The sequence below is a fragment of the Marmota monax genome, unplaced genomic scaffold, assembly GCF_021218885.2.
Source record: "Marmota monax isolate L192 unplaced genomic scaffold, Marmota_monax_Labrador192_F-V1.1 WCK01_AAM20220418_F8-fsc00253, whole genome shotgun sequence".
Lineage (NCBI taxonomy): Eukaryota > Metazoa > Chordata > Mammalia > Rodentia > Sciuridae > Marmota > Marmota monax.
In genome coordinates, this window is record NW_026695237.1 from 1,990,043 (window position 1) to 2,008,074 (window position 18,032).

An 18,032-nucleotide genomic window follows, 5' to 3' on the forward strand; every position below is an offset into this window, starting at 1 on the left:
GCCCAGGCTGGTCTCAAACTCTTGGTCTCAAGCAATCCTTCTACGTCAGTCTCTTGAGTAGCTGGGACCACAAGCCTGCACCACTGTACTCTGCTTAGGTCATGTCTGTCTGTCTTCTAAGCCACATCCCCTGCCTGACACTGTGGGAGGCCACAGCATTTCTGCCTTGTCTGTGACCTTGGGTGAATCACTTTCCCTTTTCAACTACTAGTTTCCTTATCTGTAAAGCAAAGATGAAATTAAAATATTTACAGCCCCAAAGAGTTGCTTAGTAAACAGCCTCTCTGCCAACCTTACTACCCAATATCCATGTAAATGTCCATGTGCCCAACTCCCCCCCCCACCCCAGGGTACCTCCCCTTCTCTGTCCTTGCCCCTGTGTTTGTGGAATACAAGGCATCAAGATGCTGCAACACATACTCAATCAAAACTTTAATCATTTCAAGGTGGGCATTAAACAGCCCTGCTAAGGCCTTGTCAGCTCTGGGACCACCACCCTGACAGCAGAGTGGAGAGTCAGCGTCAGGGCCACAGCCCCTGGGCCCTGGAGGCCTCCTTGTGGGCCTCCAATCCCAGAGCAGTAGTACTCACAATGCCCATGTCCTGCAGATTTCTTCTCCTTCTGCCAAGGAGTCTGAGTGCAGTATGTCCTTCAGAACATGGGCCCACCTTTATGGAAGGCCTGTGGGCCAGGCAGGACCAGATTTGGACTACTCAACTTCCCAAGGGAGGTACTTGGCTCCCTACTTCAGGGTTGAATCATGGCTTAGGATCCTTATAGGGGTGGTGGCTGTGGTGATCTGGAGGACATCCCTCCAAGTGTTCAAGAGGTAGCAGTAGGGTCAGGCAAATGCCTATTCCAGGGATATCAGGAAGGAAGACAGAAGCCCAGGGAGTGTGTGAAGCTGCCGGGTTGAGGGAGCCCAGGGACTACCAGCTAACCAGCCTCAGCTCAATGGTTTCTCCATCCTGGGGTCTGTAGTCAGCAATGCCTGCAGAAAGAGATGAAGCCAGGAAGGTTAACAAGACAAGGTATCCTCTGACCTGGATCCCCCTCCTGCTCCACTTTGAAGATCCACTCATAGTTTGCTGGTGGGAAGTTGAAAGCCTTTCAGAGCCAATAGCGAGTCTGAACCTGTTAAATGAGGCATTTTTGCATTAGGGGCACCTCCAAAGGGCATGGGTACAGGACTGCATGCTGGATAACAGACACAAGGTGAGAAGAATCAGAGACCCTGACAACACTGTCTTCATAATACCCCAGGGGTTGCCAGGAAGAAGGACTTGCTCAGTGTGGTCTGGAGGGAGAAACAGGAATAGCAATGAAATCTCCAGGGTCTGCCTTTGCTCTCTAGATAATCCAAGCTCTAGTAGGATACATGGGTTCAAAACCCAGCTCTGTCACTCATTAACATCGTGACCTTGGGCAACTTATTTAACTTCTGTTAACAATTGTGTTCTCATTAGAGAAATGGGGTGAATAATAACAATCAGGTTGAGGGTGAAGCTCAGTGGTAGAGCACTTGCCAGCATGCATTAGGCTCTGGGTTCATACCCAGCACCAGGGGGGAAAAAAATCAGAAATGATGTCAACAACCCATGGGGGAGTTGAATGGGTCCTCAGAGAACCCAGGTGTCAGGGAGGTGCCACTACACTGGGCTTAGGACATTTCCTTTCAATGGAGATGCTATGATCTGAATGTTTGTTTGGCCCCATAATTCATATGTTGAAACTTAACCCCCAAGGTGATGCATTAGGAGGTGGGTCCAGGAATGAAAACAGGTCCCAATTCAGCCTTTGACATGTAAGGAGAAGTTTGCTGAGGGATTCAAAGATAATTCTCTCACTCATAAAAAGGGAGTGGCCTCAAAAAGAAATAGAAGGGTCTTTCTACTTTGTTTTGTTTTTCTTTTAGCAGTGCCAGGGATCAAACCCAGAGCCTCAGGATTGCTATACAAGCACTCTGCCATTGAGCTATATCCTCAGCCCTACAAGGGTCTTTCTGGAGGAGGAAGCCACAAAGAGAACAGAGCCAAAGAAGTCATAGGGAAACAGGGCTGAAGCCCTGGTTACAACATTCCTGAAATCCTTGCTACCTCTGTATTTCTGATCACACAGGCCAATGGATGTCATAGAGGAATGTTGTTTGCATTGCATTTCCTGTTACTTGCAGCCCAAAGTACTATAATGGATAACATAGTCTGTGTGGCTGTTATAAATAAAGAGTAAAATTTATATATACCAACATAGAAAGATGTCCATAGTATATTAAGAATTAAAAAAAAAAAGGTTGTGTTGGGTGTTATGGTGCATGCCTGTAATCCCAATGGCTTGAGAGGAGGATCATGAGTTCAAAGCCAGCCTCAGCAATTTACCTACGCCCTAAGCAACTTAGCAAGACCCTGCCTTAAAATAAGATAAAAAAAATAATTTAAAAAGTGGGGGATAATGGGTGTTGCTCAGTATTTAGCACCCTGGATTCAATCCCTGGTATTAAAAAAAAAAAAGTTAAAAAAAAGGTTGCAGCCAGCTGGGTGTGGTGGTGCACGCCTGTAATCCCAGCAGCTCTGGAGGCTGAGATAGGAGGATTGCAGGTTCAAAGCCAGCTTCAGCAACAGTGAGTCGCTAACCAACTCAGTGAGACCCTATCTCTAAATAAAATACAAAATAGGGCTGGGGATGTGGCTCGGCGGTCAAGTGCCCCTGAGTTCAATCTCCAGCACCAACAAAACACAACATAACCAATAAACAACAACAACAAAATAATGGTTGCAAAACAGTACAGAGTTGCACTTGTCATTATGGTAGCCATTAGGCAAATGTGGCAACAAGCACTTTAAATCTTCGTACGAGAAAAAAAGAAAAGCATGTAAAATATGTCATTAGTAATTTTACATTGAAGCCAGGTGTGGTGGCACATGCCTGTCATTCCAGTGGCTTGGGAGGCTGAGGTAGGAGGATCCCAAGTTCAAAGTCAGCCTCAGTAACTAGTGAAGGCACTAAGCAACTTAGTAAGACCATGTTTCAAAATAAAAAATAAAAAGGGCTGGGGATATGGTTCAGTGGTTAAGCACCCCTGGGTTAAATCACTGTTATTGGCACCAAATTCGACATTTTAGGTCAGGAGCCATTTTATCTAAAAGTTCCAAAGTTTGGATTCTGAGGTGATGCTGCTTAACTTCCCATAAGAACATGTGCCTACTAAAAAAAATATCAACCCCACCACAGCTTAAACTTCTAAACAGCTTATAATCAATCCCACCACAGTTTAAACTCCTAAGCAGCTAATGAGATTTCTCCCATAAGAACATGTGCCTGCTAAAAGGATCAACCCCACCCCAGCTTAAACTCCTAAGCAGCTTATGAGATTCCTCTTGTGGGCCATAAAACTGCTCTGTGAGTGCCGACAGGCTGCTGCTCTCCTCAGAGGACAGCCATGTTACTAACAATAAATCTCTTGCGCGGGATTTTGGTGTGTGGTGTGGTCTTTGGACTCACTCTGTGAGTGTCCTTTCAACTGGTACCAAACTAATTTTACATTGATTACCTCTTAGAATGATATTTTTGATATATTGGGTTAAATAAGAAATGCTATTAATATTAGGGTTTTTTTTTTTTTGGTACTTGGGAATGAACCCAGGGGTGCTTAACCCCTGAACCACATCTCCAGCCCCTTTTTTTATATTTTATTTAGAAACAGGGTCTCACTGAGTTGTTTGGGCTTTGCTAAATTGCTGGCTTTGAACTTGCAATCTTCCTGCTTCAGCCTCCTAAGCTGCTGGGATTATAGGTGTGTGCCACCACACCTGGCCTTAATATTAGTTTGGACAACTAGAGAATTTTAAATTACGCATGTACCTGGTGTTTTATTTCTATTAGATCACATTGTTAGAAAGTATAGCTTTCCCCTGCCCACCTCCTGGTTTTTGCTTGTACTGGGGATTGAGCTCAGGGCCTTATACTTGCTAGGCAAACACTATTGCTGAGCTATATCCCCAGTTCTTCTTATTTTTTCATTTTTAGACAGGGTCTGGCTAAATTGCCAACCTGCCTCACCCTCTGGAGTATCTGGGATTACAGGCATGTGCTGACACACTTGGTTGTGGCTCCAATTTTTTTTTAAACAAACTTACATATTTCTAGAAGTATCTAGGAAAAAATACACCAAATATTAAAAGGAGGCATTTCTAGACAGTGAATTACAGGTGATTTAAATTTTCCTTTTTTTTTTTTTCTTTTTTAAAACCTACTTGGTCTCCAAGAATTTCTATGATAACTTGCATAAAAATTCTAAGAAATCAGTTAAACAAATTAGGTCCAATCTTGAACATTGGTGATTTTACAAGGTATAGCCCAAGAAGTTTCAAGGGAAAGCTGGGATGAGTTGATGAAGCCTTATTGCTGGTTGGGGTGAGGTAGGGGACACATATAGGGGTTACAGGCAATCACACTCACCTTGCTGTAGGGGGGTGTCAGGGGCTCGGAGGAGCTGCCAAAACTCTCGGTCCCCAACTGCTTTCCCCATTACCGTTGTCAGGTAGGGGCCTGACAAGGAGGCCTGTGTTCCATACCTAGAAAAGGGAAAGATGAAGAAAGAGGAGACTGTTGTCTCAAGGGGAAAAGTGGAGCTCATCCACACTGGCAAAGAAGTTTTGTCCTTGCCTTTAGGGCCAGCACTAGCCAAAGCCTTCCTGGACTACCTTGCCACGGTTCATAGGTCTTACCTCTAACCCCTCCTCTCCAGACCCAATAATACTGCCTGGAGGTTTCACCCTTTCTGCATTCACCAAGACCAAGGCCTCCATGAAGGGACACTGATTAAGTTATTAACTCAATTGTCATTCCCCGCTCTGGGGGCTGATGTTGTGTGCGTCCAGGGAGGTGGAGACACAGAAGCAGATGGCATCACACTGAATAGGCCAAGATGCAATGAGAGAATGTGAGGCCAGGGTGCAGAGACACTGGGACACGAGGAGAGGGACACGGGGGAGCAGAGGCAGAGACAACTGGCAGTGGCACTGGGTCTCTCGTTCTGCAAGTTTCCATGGCTCAGTAGCAATCCCCTCTTCTTGGAGCTGGGTTGCTTAGTCTGCTCTCTGGTTTCACATAATCCACACTTGTGGATGCTGGAGTAGTTAGAGTTAATTAGGCCCTGGAAACTAAGAAATACCTTATTCACATCTTTTCCACTTTCTTTGAGCTCCTTGCCTTCCACTTTTCATTTCCCTGACCTAACTGGATACTATCGCCAGAGGTTCCTCTTAATATTTCATGGGGCACATCCTTCTTTACTCCAAAAGTGAGGATGGTTTCCATCTTAGACATGGGAGGATTATTAAAAAAATTTTTTTTGGTGGTACTGGGTATTAAACCCAGGACCTTACACTTGCTAGCAAGCACTCTAACATTAAACTACATCTCCAGTCCCTTTTTAAATTAATTTATTTATTTTGAGACAGAGTCTCTCTAATTTGCTGGAACTTGCAATTCTCCTGCCTCAGCCTCCTGAGTTGCTAAGATTACATGTGTGTACCACCACACCCTGCAGATTATTTCATTTTTAAGAAACATAAGCTCACTCAGAGTAAGAGGCAAAAGAAAAACAACCATCCCTCCATATCTTCAGGGATTGGTTCTAGGATCCCCCATAGATACTAAAATCCAAGAGTGTTCAAGTCCCTTATATAAAATGGTCTTTCTGCCTAGCCCCTGAACTCAGCCCATTCACACTAACAAAAGAATAGTTTCTCAGATTTGTGTTCATGATGGCTTTTCAGAGGTCCTCGAAGCTCTGAATTTTAAAAATGTGAAATTCTTTTTGTTTTTCATTGTCTCAACAATATTCAAACACGAAAGCAGCAGGCTCTGAATAATCTCCACATCTGCTAAATTAAGACTTGGCAAGGTCACTCAACATGTGTGTGGCCTGTGACTGTGTTGGTACCCAGAAGCATTTCTCTGTGTGCTGCAGGAGATTGACCAGGAAGTGGGTTTAATAATGAAGGAAATGTTGGGACTAGAAAAAAAAAAGCCTAGGAAGCTACAGCAGCCTATACAGACTCAGCTTCAGTGGTGGCTCAAATATAAGGGAGTATTGAGATCACTGGGCCTGCCAGTGTAGACCTGTACTTCCACAGATAATCCTTATTTGAATGTTATTATTATTATTATTTTTTGTGGTGTTGGGAATTGAACCAGGGCCTCATGCTTTCCAAGCAAGCACTCTACCACTGAGCCACATCCCCAGCCCCATTATAATGGTTTTTACACTTTTGTTTCTATTTAATTTACAATGTTGTTTAGGATTCATACCTGTCTAAAGGAAGAAAGAAAGGACTTGATAGTCACATCCAAGTCTCTTATAGAAGTAACAACCATGGATGTGGGAGATTTTTATCCTTTAAGGGGGTCTTTGCATATCTCTGATCTGAGAGTCCCTGGCCCAGATGACCCCAAGGTGACAGCTCTTGGTCCTCCCTGGCTTCAAAAGTTGTTCTCTGGAAAGTTCAGTTGGAAACAAGAATTGGGGACCTCTTCAAAGAGGCACATTTTTCTAAGGGAGAATTCAGCGGAAGGGTTGACCTGATGGGACCCTAACTTCTCAAAAGAGAGAGTCATTCTCATAAGATGAAATGCATTTATCTTATTTAGAACCAGACAGGGCCTGACAGGGAGTAGATCACCAAACCTGCTTATTCTTAGACTTGTCACATCTCAAGGTAAGAAGCAAGTTGAAGGACATTGTCCCATCTCCTCAGGGTAGCATTGTCCAACCTCCTCAGGGTAATTAATAACAGGATTGCACCAAGATTATTTAATACTACAAAGTCTTATTTCTTGAAAGCTAACCTGTATTAAGCACTTCCTACATGTTGGACCCTACACCTATAAAAGCAAATGACACTATCTCTTTATGTGTGTGCACTACTGGGGATTGAAGTCAGGGGTACTCTACCCTGGGGCTACATCCCCAGCCCTTTTCTTATTTATTTTGAGACAGGGTCTCACTAAGTTGCCCAGGCTTAGCAACTTGAACTTGAGATCCTTAAGCCTCAGCCTCTGGAGTAGTTGGGATTATAAATATATCCCACTGTTCCCAGCTGAGTGGCACAAACTCTATGAGCCACTCACATTGCTCTCCTCAAAATGGTCCTGTGAGGAGAGAACATCTGACATCCTCCCTGAATTATGGTCAATAGCTGTCTTGGGTCCCTAGCTGGAGAAAGGGGAGCTGGGATCCCAGTGCTGAGGGCTCTGATTCCAGAACTTGCTCTCTTAATGACAATGCTCTCCTATGGCCCCTTGTTTCCATGACAACATGAGCCAGAAAGGAATGCAGAAGGTGGACGCAGAAATTGGGCCAGTACTACTCCCAAGGAATCCTTTCCTCTGTCCCCTGTCCATTCCATGACCCTGGAAGAGGGGATGAATGGAGTGAGAATTAGAAAATGGGGGTGTCTCACGTGAATCCTCCTAGCTCGTGGGCCTTCTCCAGGACATCTTTCAAGGAAGACCCAGCAAGAACAGAGATGGCCTGTTGATATGGTGGCAAGACACTGGAGACCTTTAGTGTGACACTGATCATCTCTGAGACATGGGCAGGTGAAGGATTCTCAAGAGTTGAAGCCAACATAACTGTGCCAGGAAGGAAAAAAGGGGAAGCTGGTGTGAGGATAGAGAGCCTGGGTATGAGTCCTATCTTCCTGCAAGGACACTTTGGACCATCTGGACTGCATTCTTCTGCATGTTCTTAGATTAATGCCACGACTATCTGCTAAACTGAAACCTGTCTGCCATCCCAGCTCCCTTGTCCCTCAGCCTCCACATCCCTGCACCATCAAGATCAGGCCCCTCACTAGTTTCTCTGCTTCAAGAATTGTACCCCACAGGGCTCTTTCTTTTCTTTTTGGTAGCAAGGGTTGAATCCAGGGGTGTTTAACCACAGAGCCACATCCCCAGCCCCCTTTTTATATTTTATTTAGAGGCAGGGTCTTTAAGTTGCTTAGAGCCTTGCTAAGTTGCTGAGGCTGATTTAGAACTTGCAGTCCTCCTGCCTCAGCCTTGAAAGCTATTAGGATTACAGGCATACACCACAGTACCTGGCCCCAGTTCTTTTTATTTTTTATTTTGAGACAGGGTCTTGCTAAGTTGCTTAAGGCCTTGATTACAAATGCTGGCCTCCAACTTGTAATTCTCCTGCCTCAGCCTCTGAGTCGCTGGGATGAGAGTCATGCACCACCATCCCAGGCTCCCAGAGGACTCTTTCTAGAACAACATACATTTGTATACATTTTTAAAATGTTATCTGCTACCTCCCCCTTCCCTCTCCATGCCTAGGGATTGAATTTGAACTCACGTGTACTAGGCAAATCCTCTACAACCAAGCTACACCCAAAATCCTTAACCTGCTTTTCATTCAATCTGCCTGCCACTCTTGCTCATTTCCGTTCTTTTACAAGACCTTTCCCCAAGTTCCCCCAAATTATTTTCTTTTATGTGCTTTTATTCTTGCTGTCTCCTTTCTGTTCTGCCCTCCCTTTTCCTTTCTCACTTCTCCACTGACAAATCTCATCACTTCTTCAAGTCTCTTTCCCAGATGATGCCCTGATTCAATGCTGTCAATTAATGCTCATCATGTTTCAGAGTTATCTGAAATATACCTCTCCTCATTTATTCATTCAAACATTTCTGCACTGGAGTCCACTCAGTATTTGGCATCTTTGACCCCACACTGTGAGCATCTAGAGACTGTAATCGCATTTTAACTTCTGTGTCCCAGGCATACCAACAAACCTGTATTGCCTCAGCAAATTGGGACCAAGAAACTGCCCTTAACTGGGACACACAGATGTAAATAATCTCAGCAGATTGTAAAAAGTTGTGTTTCCACAAAAGGTTTGACTACCTCTAGGTGCCTGGCAGTCTGGGAAAATGAGATCCATATAGGTCTTGTGGTTCAGGACGGGCAGCAGCTGGGAAATCATGAGAGCATTCTGGAAGGCCCCATCCTTCAGGATGGCCAACAGGGCTGTCCTTGCTTTGAGGCATGCTATGCCCAGCCCCATCCTGGGCATAGGGGAAGTCATCAGCAACTGTGATGGGATGGGGAAGAGAGGAAAGGGGTGGGTCAGCCAGCAGTGATTAGCCAGGTCTTCCAATCTCCAACCAGCCTGACCTTTTAGGGACCCCCAGGCCATGGCTCCAGTGCCTCTTTCCCACCTGCAGAGCCAGCGGGGTGCTGTAGACATTCCCAAAGTAGCCCTCAGGGGTCTGGGCCTTCAGGATCTTCTCCTTCGATGTTTGGATGGCCAAGGTGATCCGTTGTCTCAGATCATGGTTGAAGTTGAAGCGTTCCAGACAGGTGAGGGCCAAGCCTGCCATGGCCACTGTGTCTGAAGAGATAGGAATTATGATGAGCTGGACAGTCATGTCGGACCATGCAGTGCCTTGAGGTTCAGGCCCTGTGGCAGTGGGCAGCCTCAGCAGGAGTTGAAGTAATCAGACAACATGATCAGAGCAGCTAGGGCCACCAACCCAGATCATTTGCTCAGGAGTCTCCCCATCTGGGCACTGAATATCTTATGTCTCGGGAAACCTCTCAATCCTGGGAAAACTGGTTTGGATGGTCACTCTACTCTTTCAGGGCTAAAGGTCAAGGGAAGATACCACAGGAGGCAGGCCCAAAAAGAATGGATCCTAGGGGCTAGAGTTCTGGCTCAGTGGTAGAGCACTTGCCTGGCATGTATGAGGCCCTGGGTTCGATCCTCAGCACCACATATAAGTAAATAAGTAAAATAAAAGATCCAACTAAAACATATTTAAAAAAAAGAAAAGAAAAAGAAAGGCTGGATCCTATACTACTCACTCCCAAACTTGGCTGCATTTTGGAATCCTCTGGGGAGCTATTTTTTTTTTTTTAATCTTTTTTTTTTTTGTAGATGGACACAATACCTTTGTTTTATTTATTTATTTTCATGTGGTGCTGAGGATCAAACACCAGTGTCTCTCATGTGCAAAGCAAGTGCTCTACCACTGAGTCACAACCCCCACCTCTGGGGAGTTTTAAGCCAACTGCTGCCTTAGGTCCATACCCAGGTAATTAAATTTAATTGATATGAAGAGTTGCATAGGTCCTGAGGTTTTTTTTTAAAGCCTGTATACCTGCTGCAGCTGATTTTAATGTGCCCTCTGATTTTCTGTAAGTCTCTAGGGCAGAACAAGCTCCCTACTTCTTGTCTCTAGGTATTTACCCGCCCCCCAATACACACAGACCTTCACCATCCAACCCCAACTCTGTGTGAGACACATATTCACTCACGGAATGCCAGGCCTAGAAAGAGACCTTGATTCACAATAAGAAATAGAAATGAAAGCCCAAGTTCACATAGTGAGGAAGCCGTTCTGGAACCTAGGGCTCAAGCTTCACAGGTCCTCTGATACCGAGATGATAGCTATGCACCCAGATTTTTCTCTATGCCAGGCATATGCTAAATCTTTGCTTGTAAGGAATCCTATATTCCTAGGAGGTCATTTTACTTTGTTTTTAATATGGTACTGGGGATCAAAACTCGTGATACTTGTGAATGCTAAGCATACTCTTTTCTACTAAGCTATACCCCAAGCTCCTGGAGGGTTATTTTATAGGAAAGGCCACCTGCCTTCCCTAGAAGGTCCTACAGTGAGTGTGCCATGAAGCTGGGGTTTGGATCCCAGTCTAGCTTCAAGGTAAAGCCACTGCCCCACACACAAGTCTCCCTCCATCTCACTCCTAAGGGATGTGATAAGGAGGGCTCTCACAGGTAAATGTGGGGCCAGGACATGGAGGTCTTCAGCTGGGGATGGGGGCCAGGGAGAGCCTAGGGTCAACAGGGTTTGGCCCACTCACCCACAGACAAGTGACCCTGGTGGAGGTGGTGGTCGTGTTCCACAGCGTACAGGAGCTTGCCCACCACACTGTCATGGACTCGCTTCTGGTGGACACACAGAGCCAGGATGCTGAGGCCATACTGGTAGTAGCTGGTGTGGGGGTGGCCCTTGTGATTGTGCCCTGGGAGGGAGAAAAACAAGGGGTTAGGGAGTCATACCAGGCCTGAGGGCTTGCCTCTCTACCCTCTCCCAACAAGCAGCCCATCAGCACATGGGGCACCATTGCCTGTACTTTCCAACATACTCCTTTGAATTCATGGGATCCTTCATTCCTTTATTGCCTCAATCCCTACTTCATGAGGTCCTACTATGTGTTAAGCATTGTGCTTGAAGGTAGGAGTAAAGAGACAACAGCCTGGCACTGTGCAGAGGGGTCTCTGATCATAGCACAACTTGTACTCATGAGAGCCTGATTATAACTGAAACTATAGGCCTGAGGTCTATGGAGCCTTATAACAGAAGTCTTTCAATAGCTGGGAAGTTGAGACAGAATTCCTCAAGGAAGTAATGCCAAAGGTAGGGGGTGGAGGTGGGGTTAAAGGTAGAGATGGAATGATCTAGAAAGGGAGGGAGGGCATATGTATGCAGACTTTGGCCTGTGAGTTGAAAGAAGGTGGGCATTCAGTCAGTCTTTATGGCTGAGCATCAAGACTTGCCAATAACGTGCATGTTGGAATTCAGGAAAGGCTGGATAAAACCTAGCTACTGGGAAAGGCTCAAGTCTCCAGGTGAACAATAAGAGAGGCAGAGTGGGAAATAGGCTGTGTAGAAAACCCCAAATTCTGATTCTCACCAAAAATATCATGAGCTCTCCCAACTGTTTCCCACCCACAGAAGATGGTGTCCTCTCACCAATGGCTCTCTTCTCATCTTCCAGGAACCACTTGAGCTGGGAGACCAGTCTATCTCCTTTGCGGCTCCCGACAAATTCGCAGTTAGCTCTGAGAGCGAGCAGGTAGAGGGCCAGCTGGCCCATGGAAGGCTTGGTTTGGCAACCATTGTTGTCATTTCTGGAGGTAGACCTAGGACAAAGCCAGTTAATAACATGGTTGTGAGAAAGTGCCACCTTGCTAAGCCTTTGGGGGAACCCCCGCCACTCACCAACATCACAAAGTAGAAAAATCCTAACAGTTGGAAACATCGCTAGAAGTGCCAAAAATTGGTATAGTTAACTAAAGATATTTTAAAAGGTGAATGATTGGGTGAATGATTAAATTAATCATTCACCTTTTAAAATATCTTTAGTTAACTACAAGAATAAATTCTGAGGGCTCCTGCATCCAAATCACCTGTGCTTGCCCCACACTTTGGCCATGTTTCACCCATATGTTCTCCCTTTCCTCTCCCCACCCTGTATCCATTTCTCCAGGATCCCAAGTGGGAAGGTGTTTAATGAATGCTCCTGATTCTTCACTGTTATTCAAACCCCAGAACAGGCCTTTCCTTAATGCTCCTTGGAAAGGAAGAACAGAAAGATGCTGCTTCATGGCTCAGAACAAAGCCATGGATTAGTGATGTCTGCTTCATGCACAGAAGACGAGCACAGATTCAGATGTTGCTTCTGGGCTCCCTATGGCAGCATGGTCGTGGATTAGTGAGATCTGCCTCAGGTATAAGAGGGTGCAGTAGCAGCACAAGGGGCTCATGTTAGCATCTCTGATCTAGTCCAACCATTATACAGAAGGAGAAAGACCTAGAAAAGACAAAACTTGCCTAAAGTCTGCCAACAATGCAGTAAAAGGCCCAAACTAGAACCCAGGTCTCCTGACTTTTGGGATGTGAAGCAAGACACAGAGAAAGAAGAGAGAGTGCAGCAGTACCCCAGGAGGCACTGCTGATAATCAAGCTTGAGGCTGTGAAGGTAGAGGTCCTCCTTGGTCCCAGCCTGCATGCTGGAAAGGCGCAGGCCCACATAGAGGCTGGGGTTCAGGTGTTCCAAGGAGAGCTGGTCCATCCAAGGCAAGAGGTGTTGGCCCAGCTTCTCTACCAGCTGGTTGTCCATCTCTGGTATTACTTAGGAAAGAAAATGGTATAAGTGAGGTCACAGAGCCATACCACTAGCAAGCAACTGCCATCCCCAGGGAATAAATATCCTCACTTCCATCTTCACCAAATACACATCCAACTTGAATGGGGAAATATTACCAAACGGAGGCAATAGGTAAAGAGGGAAAGCAGATGTTCCCAGAGAGCAATTGGAGTGGGTGAGGGAGAGGCGGTAGGCTGAGGGCAAAGAATGCTATTACCAGGCAACCACCTGCCCATCAGGAGCAACAGCAAGACTAGATATCAAGCTTTTGGGGTGTGCCTAGGCATCATACCCTATCTTGCTTGGCTCTCACACCAGATCTGCTTTGTACAAGAGAAGAAACAGAAGTTCAAAATCATGTATCTTATATGAGGTTGCAGAACCAAGGATGGGTGTGACTATAAATCCCCTGCTCTTTGGTACCCTGCTAAATACATGTTCTACCCAGATTGACAAAAATGTCAACCTCATGCAGCATGTGTTATGCATCCAATTTTCAAATGCCATGAACTGCCTGCCAGCTGGTTCACTGGGGCTGCCTGATGAACTTCTTCCCTGCACATCTCAAAGTAAGTCTTTTCTTGCCACCTGTGTTTGAGTGAAAATGGCCTGAGAGTTTGAGGCAAGTGACTAGCAAACTGTCATATTTTGTAGCTATTTATCTGAGAGCCAGAGAATTTATTTGAAGCTACATAACTAAGATACAAAAATACCCTGGAAGCTAAAGCCTCAGGGAAATTTTCCAGCTCTAGTTGATGGCTGCCTTCCTCCCTTAGGGAAGGGACCCAAGCTCAGAACAGAGTAGCTTGCCTTAGAGGCTTTTTGGACTTTCCTTTCCATTTATGCCTCCCAGATGCTGCTGGTTCCAGCTGCCCAATAGTGGCCTCCAGTGTGCCACATCCTAGGATGATGGGCAGGCCACTTCTCCTAGGGAACTAAGGAAAAGAACGGCCACAGAGTGCTCTACCTGCCTCCTGGCCTTCAACACAGCTCTCTCTCTGAGTTCAGGTCCCATGAATTTATGCCTGGTTTTCCAAAAGTCACAGATTCCTGCTGCCATAAAATGACCATTCACTAGCTTGAAACTTGAGTAATTCATTGCTGTGTGGAGCCAGGCCAGAGCACACAGCTGGTTTCTCACCAAAATGTTCAGTAAGAGAGAGGGTTCTCAGCCAGCAAGGGGGGCACATCTGTAATCCCAGTGGCTCAGGAGGCTGAGGCAGGAGGATCTCAAATTCAAAGCAGGCCTCAGCAACTTAGTGAAGCCCTAAGCAACTTAGCAAGACTCTGTCTCAAAATAAAAATAAATAAAAAGGTCTGGGGATGTGGTTAAGTACCCCTGGGTTAAACCCCTGATATACACACACAGACACACACACACACACACACACACACACACACGGCGGGTGGGGGGAAGTTTTCTGTCTGGGTGCTTGTCTCTACTTCTGTAGCCTTCTATCTCTGTCTCTCTGTCTCTGTCTCTTTCTGAGGCTCTCTAATTCTGTCTGTCTCAATCTCTCTGATAATCTATTTCTCCACACTTTTCTTCTCCTATTTCCTAAAACAGGTGAGGGAGCCCTCTGGCTCCATCCTGGTATTTGACCTCCAGCATGATGAGTCATCGGAGCATAGAAATGATAAGATGAGGAGCAGGTTGTAAAGAGAGGCTGACAACCAGTTTAACTTCCTTAGAAGGAAGGAACTGGGCAGATTCATCCAGGCTAATAAAAGTGGGCTTGGGCAAGCACTCTACCCTCCAGGGCTTTTGCTCACAGGGGCACCCTGCACATACTATTCTGGTAGCTAAGCACTGATTGGGGCTGGCACTTAGAAACACAGGAGCTCACTTTGCTTTGGCATTAGTACAGCAAACCTGTCAATTTCAAAAGCATATAGAGCTTTAAGCTAATAAAGCAGGTGCTGTGGGATTCTCATACCACTTCAAGGAGGAAGGCAGGAGAGCATTTTCTGGGTGCAGGAATGAGGCTGGGAATGACTTACTTGGCAGCAACAGGCTGTATCCCAAATCCCAGTTTAAGGTTCTCTAGACTCCAAGAGAAGGGAGCTCTTGTAGAGTCAGGCTCATGGGCTATTTGTGTGGCTAAGTACAAGGCTGGCCAGATGGGCAGGAGGGAAAGTTCTGGCTAGCCCAACCCAGGTCTCCCTGGGGTCTGCCTGGACAGGAACCAAGGACTCAGGGATGAGAGCTCTGATTGTCCTTGCAGAACACAGGTCAGAGGCTTCTAGTGCCCAGCAAAGACCCTGGCCTGAAGTTCTAAGATCTTAATCTGGCAAAGTTCCACTGGAGCACCTTGAGCAGATCATTTGGTCTTTCTGGATTCTTCACCTGATACTGGACATGTCTGTACCTGCCTATCATGGTTTCCTCAGAGACCTGGTGTGTAGATTACAAGGAGGAAAAATATGTGAATAGCCAGCATTCTGAAATCTTCCTCCTGCTTCCCACCTGGCTCCAGTGTATGAGTGGCCCTAAGTCTATGCACTGAGACTCACAGACAGGTCCTGAAAGGTCCTCAGAGGTCCCTTAAGGTCCTTCAAGATACAGCAGAGCCAGAGCAGGCAGGGCCTCTGAGTGTGCACCTCCCTCTGCCAGGCATGTTTGTCCCCACTTCCTTCCTCATGGGCTCCTTTTCCTCCTTTGGGTTTCAGCTCCCGGTCTTTGGAGATCCTTCCCCAGACTCCCACCCCTGGCTCTCTACCTCCACCCCTGGTTGGCTTCTCCACCTTTTTTTGGTAGGAAGCCATATTGGGGATTGAACCCAGGAGCACTTTACCACTGAGCTACATCCCCAGCCCTTTTTATTTTTTATTTTGAGCCAGGGTCACTAAGTTGCTTAGGGCCTCGCTAAATTGCTGAGGCTAGCCTTGAATTTTTGATCTTCTTGCCTCAGCCTCCTGAGCTGCTGGGATTACAGGCAGGCGCCACCACACCCAGCTTGGTTGGCTTCTTTTTTGGCACTCACCACAGCCCAGTTTGGCATTTGATTGCTTTTATCCATCCCCTTCCCTAGAACATAAGCTCTAGGAGGGCATGGATTGGACCTGTTCTGCTCTTTGTTCTTTCCTCAAAGCCTAACATCAGGCAGGCCTGGCACAGAAAAAACTCAATAAATGAGTGTAGAATGAATAAATTAATAAATACTTGAATTATTGGAGCTCTTGTCTGGTGGGGAGTTAGACATATAATTAATTTCAACACAGTGTGCCAAGGTGGAGGTCCAGCTAAGCCCAAACTGTTGTGGGAATCCAGAGGGACAGGTAAGTTCCCCTATCCCACTTCAATCTGTTCCCCCCCCCCAAAAAAAAATATGAGGAGGATGGGCAAGGTAGTCCTCCCTCTCTGAGACCCAAGAGGAAAAAGGCACAAGATAGAAGCTGGCTACTCACCACAGATCTCAGCAAGAGCCCCTAGGGCCCCCAACAGCATGAAGAAGGCCCCAAGGTGTCCCATGGCAGGAGCAGGTAGGTGAGCAGCAGGCGGTAAGTGGGGCAGACTCCTGGGGCTGGCTGACTCTTGGAGGCTTCTCTGAGGACAGCCCAGTCACTGCTCTGAGAGAGGCAGTTTCTTGTCACTGATTAATCTCTCCACGCCCACTGTGCTGCTTGCTAAATCAGCAGAGAGAAAGAAAAAAAGGTCTGTTATTGAGAGGGGAGGGGGAAGGGCCAAAGAACAGAGGAAGGAAGGGCAGAGCAGCTTCCTAGAATTAGGGGACAAAAGGAAGGAAGGGCCCAGTAGAGACCCTGTGGGACAAAACTTGAAGCCAGTCACGTTTTATCCCTGCTGCTTAAAGAGCCAGGCACCAACACAGTGTCTGAAATCCGTTCAAGTTCATCCTACTGTGCCTGTCTGCTGTCCCACCAGCTGTTCCAGCGGTGAGTTTTCAGGACTGGGGTGCCTACCTGGTGCTCCTCACAGAAGGAACCCCTCAGAGTACCCACCCTGGCTGGGGACAAGGAACACAACAGGGAGCTGTGGTGGTCACATGAGCAAGAGCTCCGGAGTCAGCTGCTCTCTGCCAGCCAGCCTGCCCAAAGGGCGGGCACAGTCCCTGGAAGCAGATCAGACTGACCAGTTTTTTCAACTAACCCAACAGACCTGGGGTTTCCTGGAGAAGACAAAACAAAACAAGTTAAATAATGAAACGGAATCATTTGAGTTACAAAATGGGAAGCAGGGCTGCTTGCCAGGGAAGCAGGGCTGCCTGCCAGGACTAGAAAATAACTTTTAAAAATCTGCAGAGAGAAGGGACAAAGGATTTCTTATGTGCTCAGCCCCACTGGAGACTCAATGCATATAAGTCAACTAGTAGTGGCTGTGTGACATACCCAGGCATATGTAACTTCTCTGAGTTTGAAATAATTCCCCATACATGAGAGGAGAGGGTTGGATAAGATCATTCTAACAGCTCCCTTTTAGCTCAACATGTGAGGATCATATAATCATAAAACACCTCTAATCATCTCCAAATGAGATTTTTATTGCAATTATTTAATGGCAAATTGCCAAGGTTCTTGCAAGATAATCTACTTTGTGCCTTTTTATCACAAGTCAAACTTTCAATATTGATAAATATAGAGATGTGGATCTATTTTAAAAAGTATTGTAAATTGGTGTGTGTGTGGGGGGGTGCGTGCACATGCTTGTGTGCATGCATGCACAATGGGACAGGGTCTCACTACGTTGCCCAGGCTAGAGTGCATTTAGCTATTCATAAGTGCAATCCCACTGATACTTGGTAAAGACACCCAGTCATAATAGCACGCTACAGCCCCTGACTTAAGATATCCTCCTGCCCCAGTCTCCATATTAGGTAGAATTACAGACACTTATCAGTATACCTCACCTTGTAAATTTCAAAAAAGATAGATTTCCCAGAGGCTGGATTGTAGCTCAGTGGTAGAGCATTTGCCTAGCATGTGTGAGGCACTGGGGTTCGATCCTCAGCACCACATAAAAAGACATAAAATTTATTTATTTTGTATTGTGTCCACCTACAACTAAAAAAAAAAAGTTTAAAGATGGATTGTCCAGCCAGCACAGTGGTACACACCTAT

The 18,032-nt window shown here is 46.1% G+C and overlaps 1 protein-coding gene across 2 annotated transcripts; it reads right to left on the bottom strand.

Moving 5' to 3' along the window:
* Positions 1-417: 417 nt before the first annotated feature.
* Positions 418-16,996, bottom strand: Tcn2 (transcobalamin 2). 2 transcript variants are annotated; one of them, XM_046439470.2, is made up of 10 exons: positions 16,878-16,996; positions 16,365-16,583; positions 12,748-12,940; positions 11,780-11,949; positions 10,887-11,048; positions 9,221-9,393; positions 8,907-9,093; positions 7,465-7,636; positions 4,457-4,572; positions 418-992 (listed from the first exon to the last, which is right to left on the bottom strand). In XM_046439470.2, exons 2-10 carry the CDS (start codon positions 16,426-16,428, stop codon positions 931-933), a joined length of 1,299 nt encoding a protein of 432 aa, XP_046295426.1. In that variant the 5' UTR covers positions 16,429-16,583; positions 16,878-16,996; the 3' UTR covers positions 418-930. The 2 variants fall into 2 exon arrangements, with proteins under 2 accessions (XP_046295426.1, XP_046295427.1); XM_046439471.2 differs by having other exon boundaries at positions 16,917-16,935.
* Between the last annotated feature and the right edge of the window lie 1,036 nt (positions 16,997-18,032).

Coding starts and splice junctions, on each gene's coding strand:
- Tcn2 (XM_046439470.2), bottom strand. CDS start 16,428: ATGGGACACCTTGGGGCCTTCTTCATGCTGTTGGGGGCCCTAGGGGCT. Junction 11,049..11,779: donor AGATGAGAAGAGAGCCATTG/GTGAGAGGACAC, acceptor TCTCCCTCCCAG/GGCACAATCACAAGGGCCAC. Junction 9,394..10,886: donor CCAGGGTCACTTGTCTGTGG/GTGAGTGGGCCA, acceptor CTATCTCTTCAG/ACACAGTGGCCATGGCAGGC.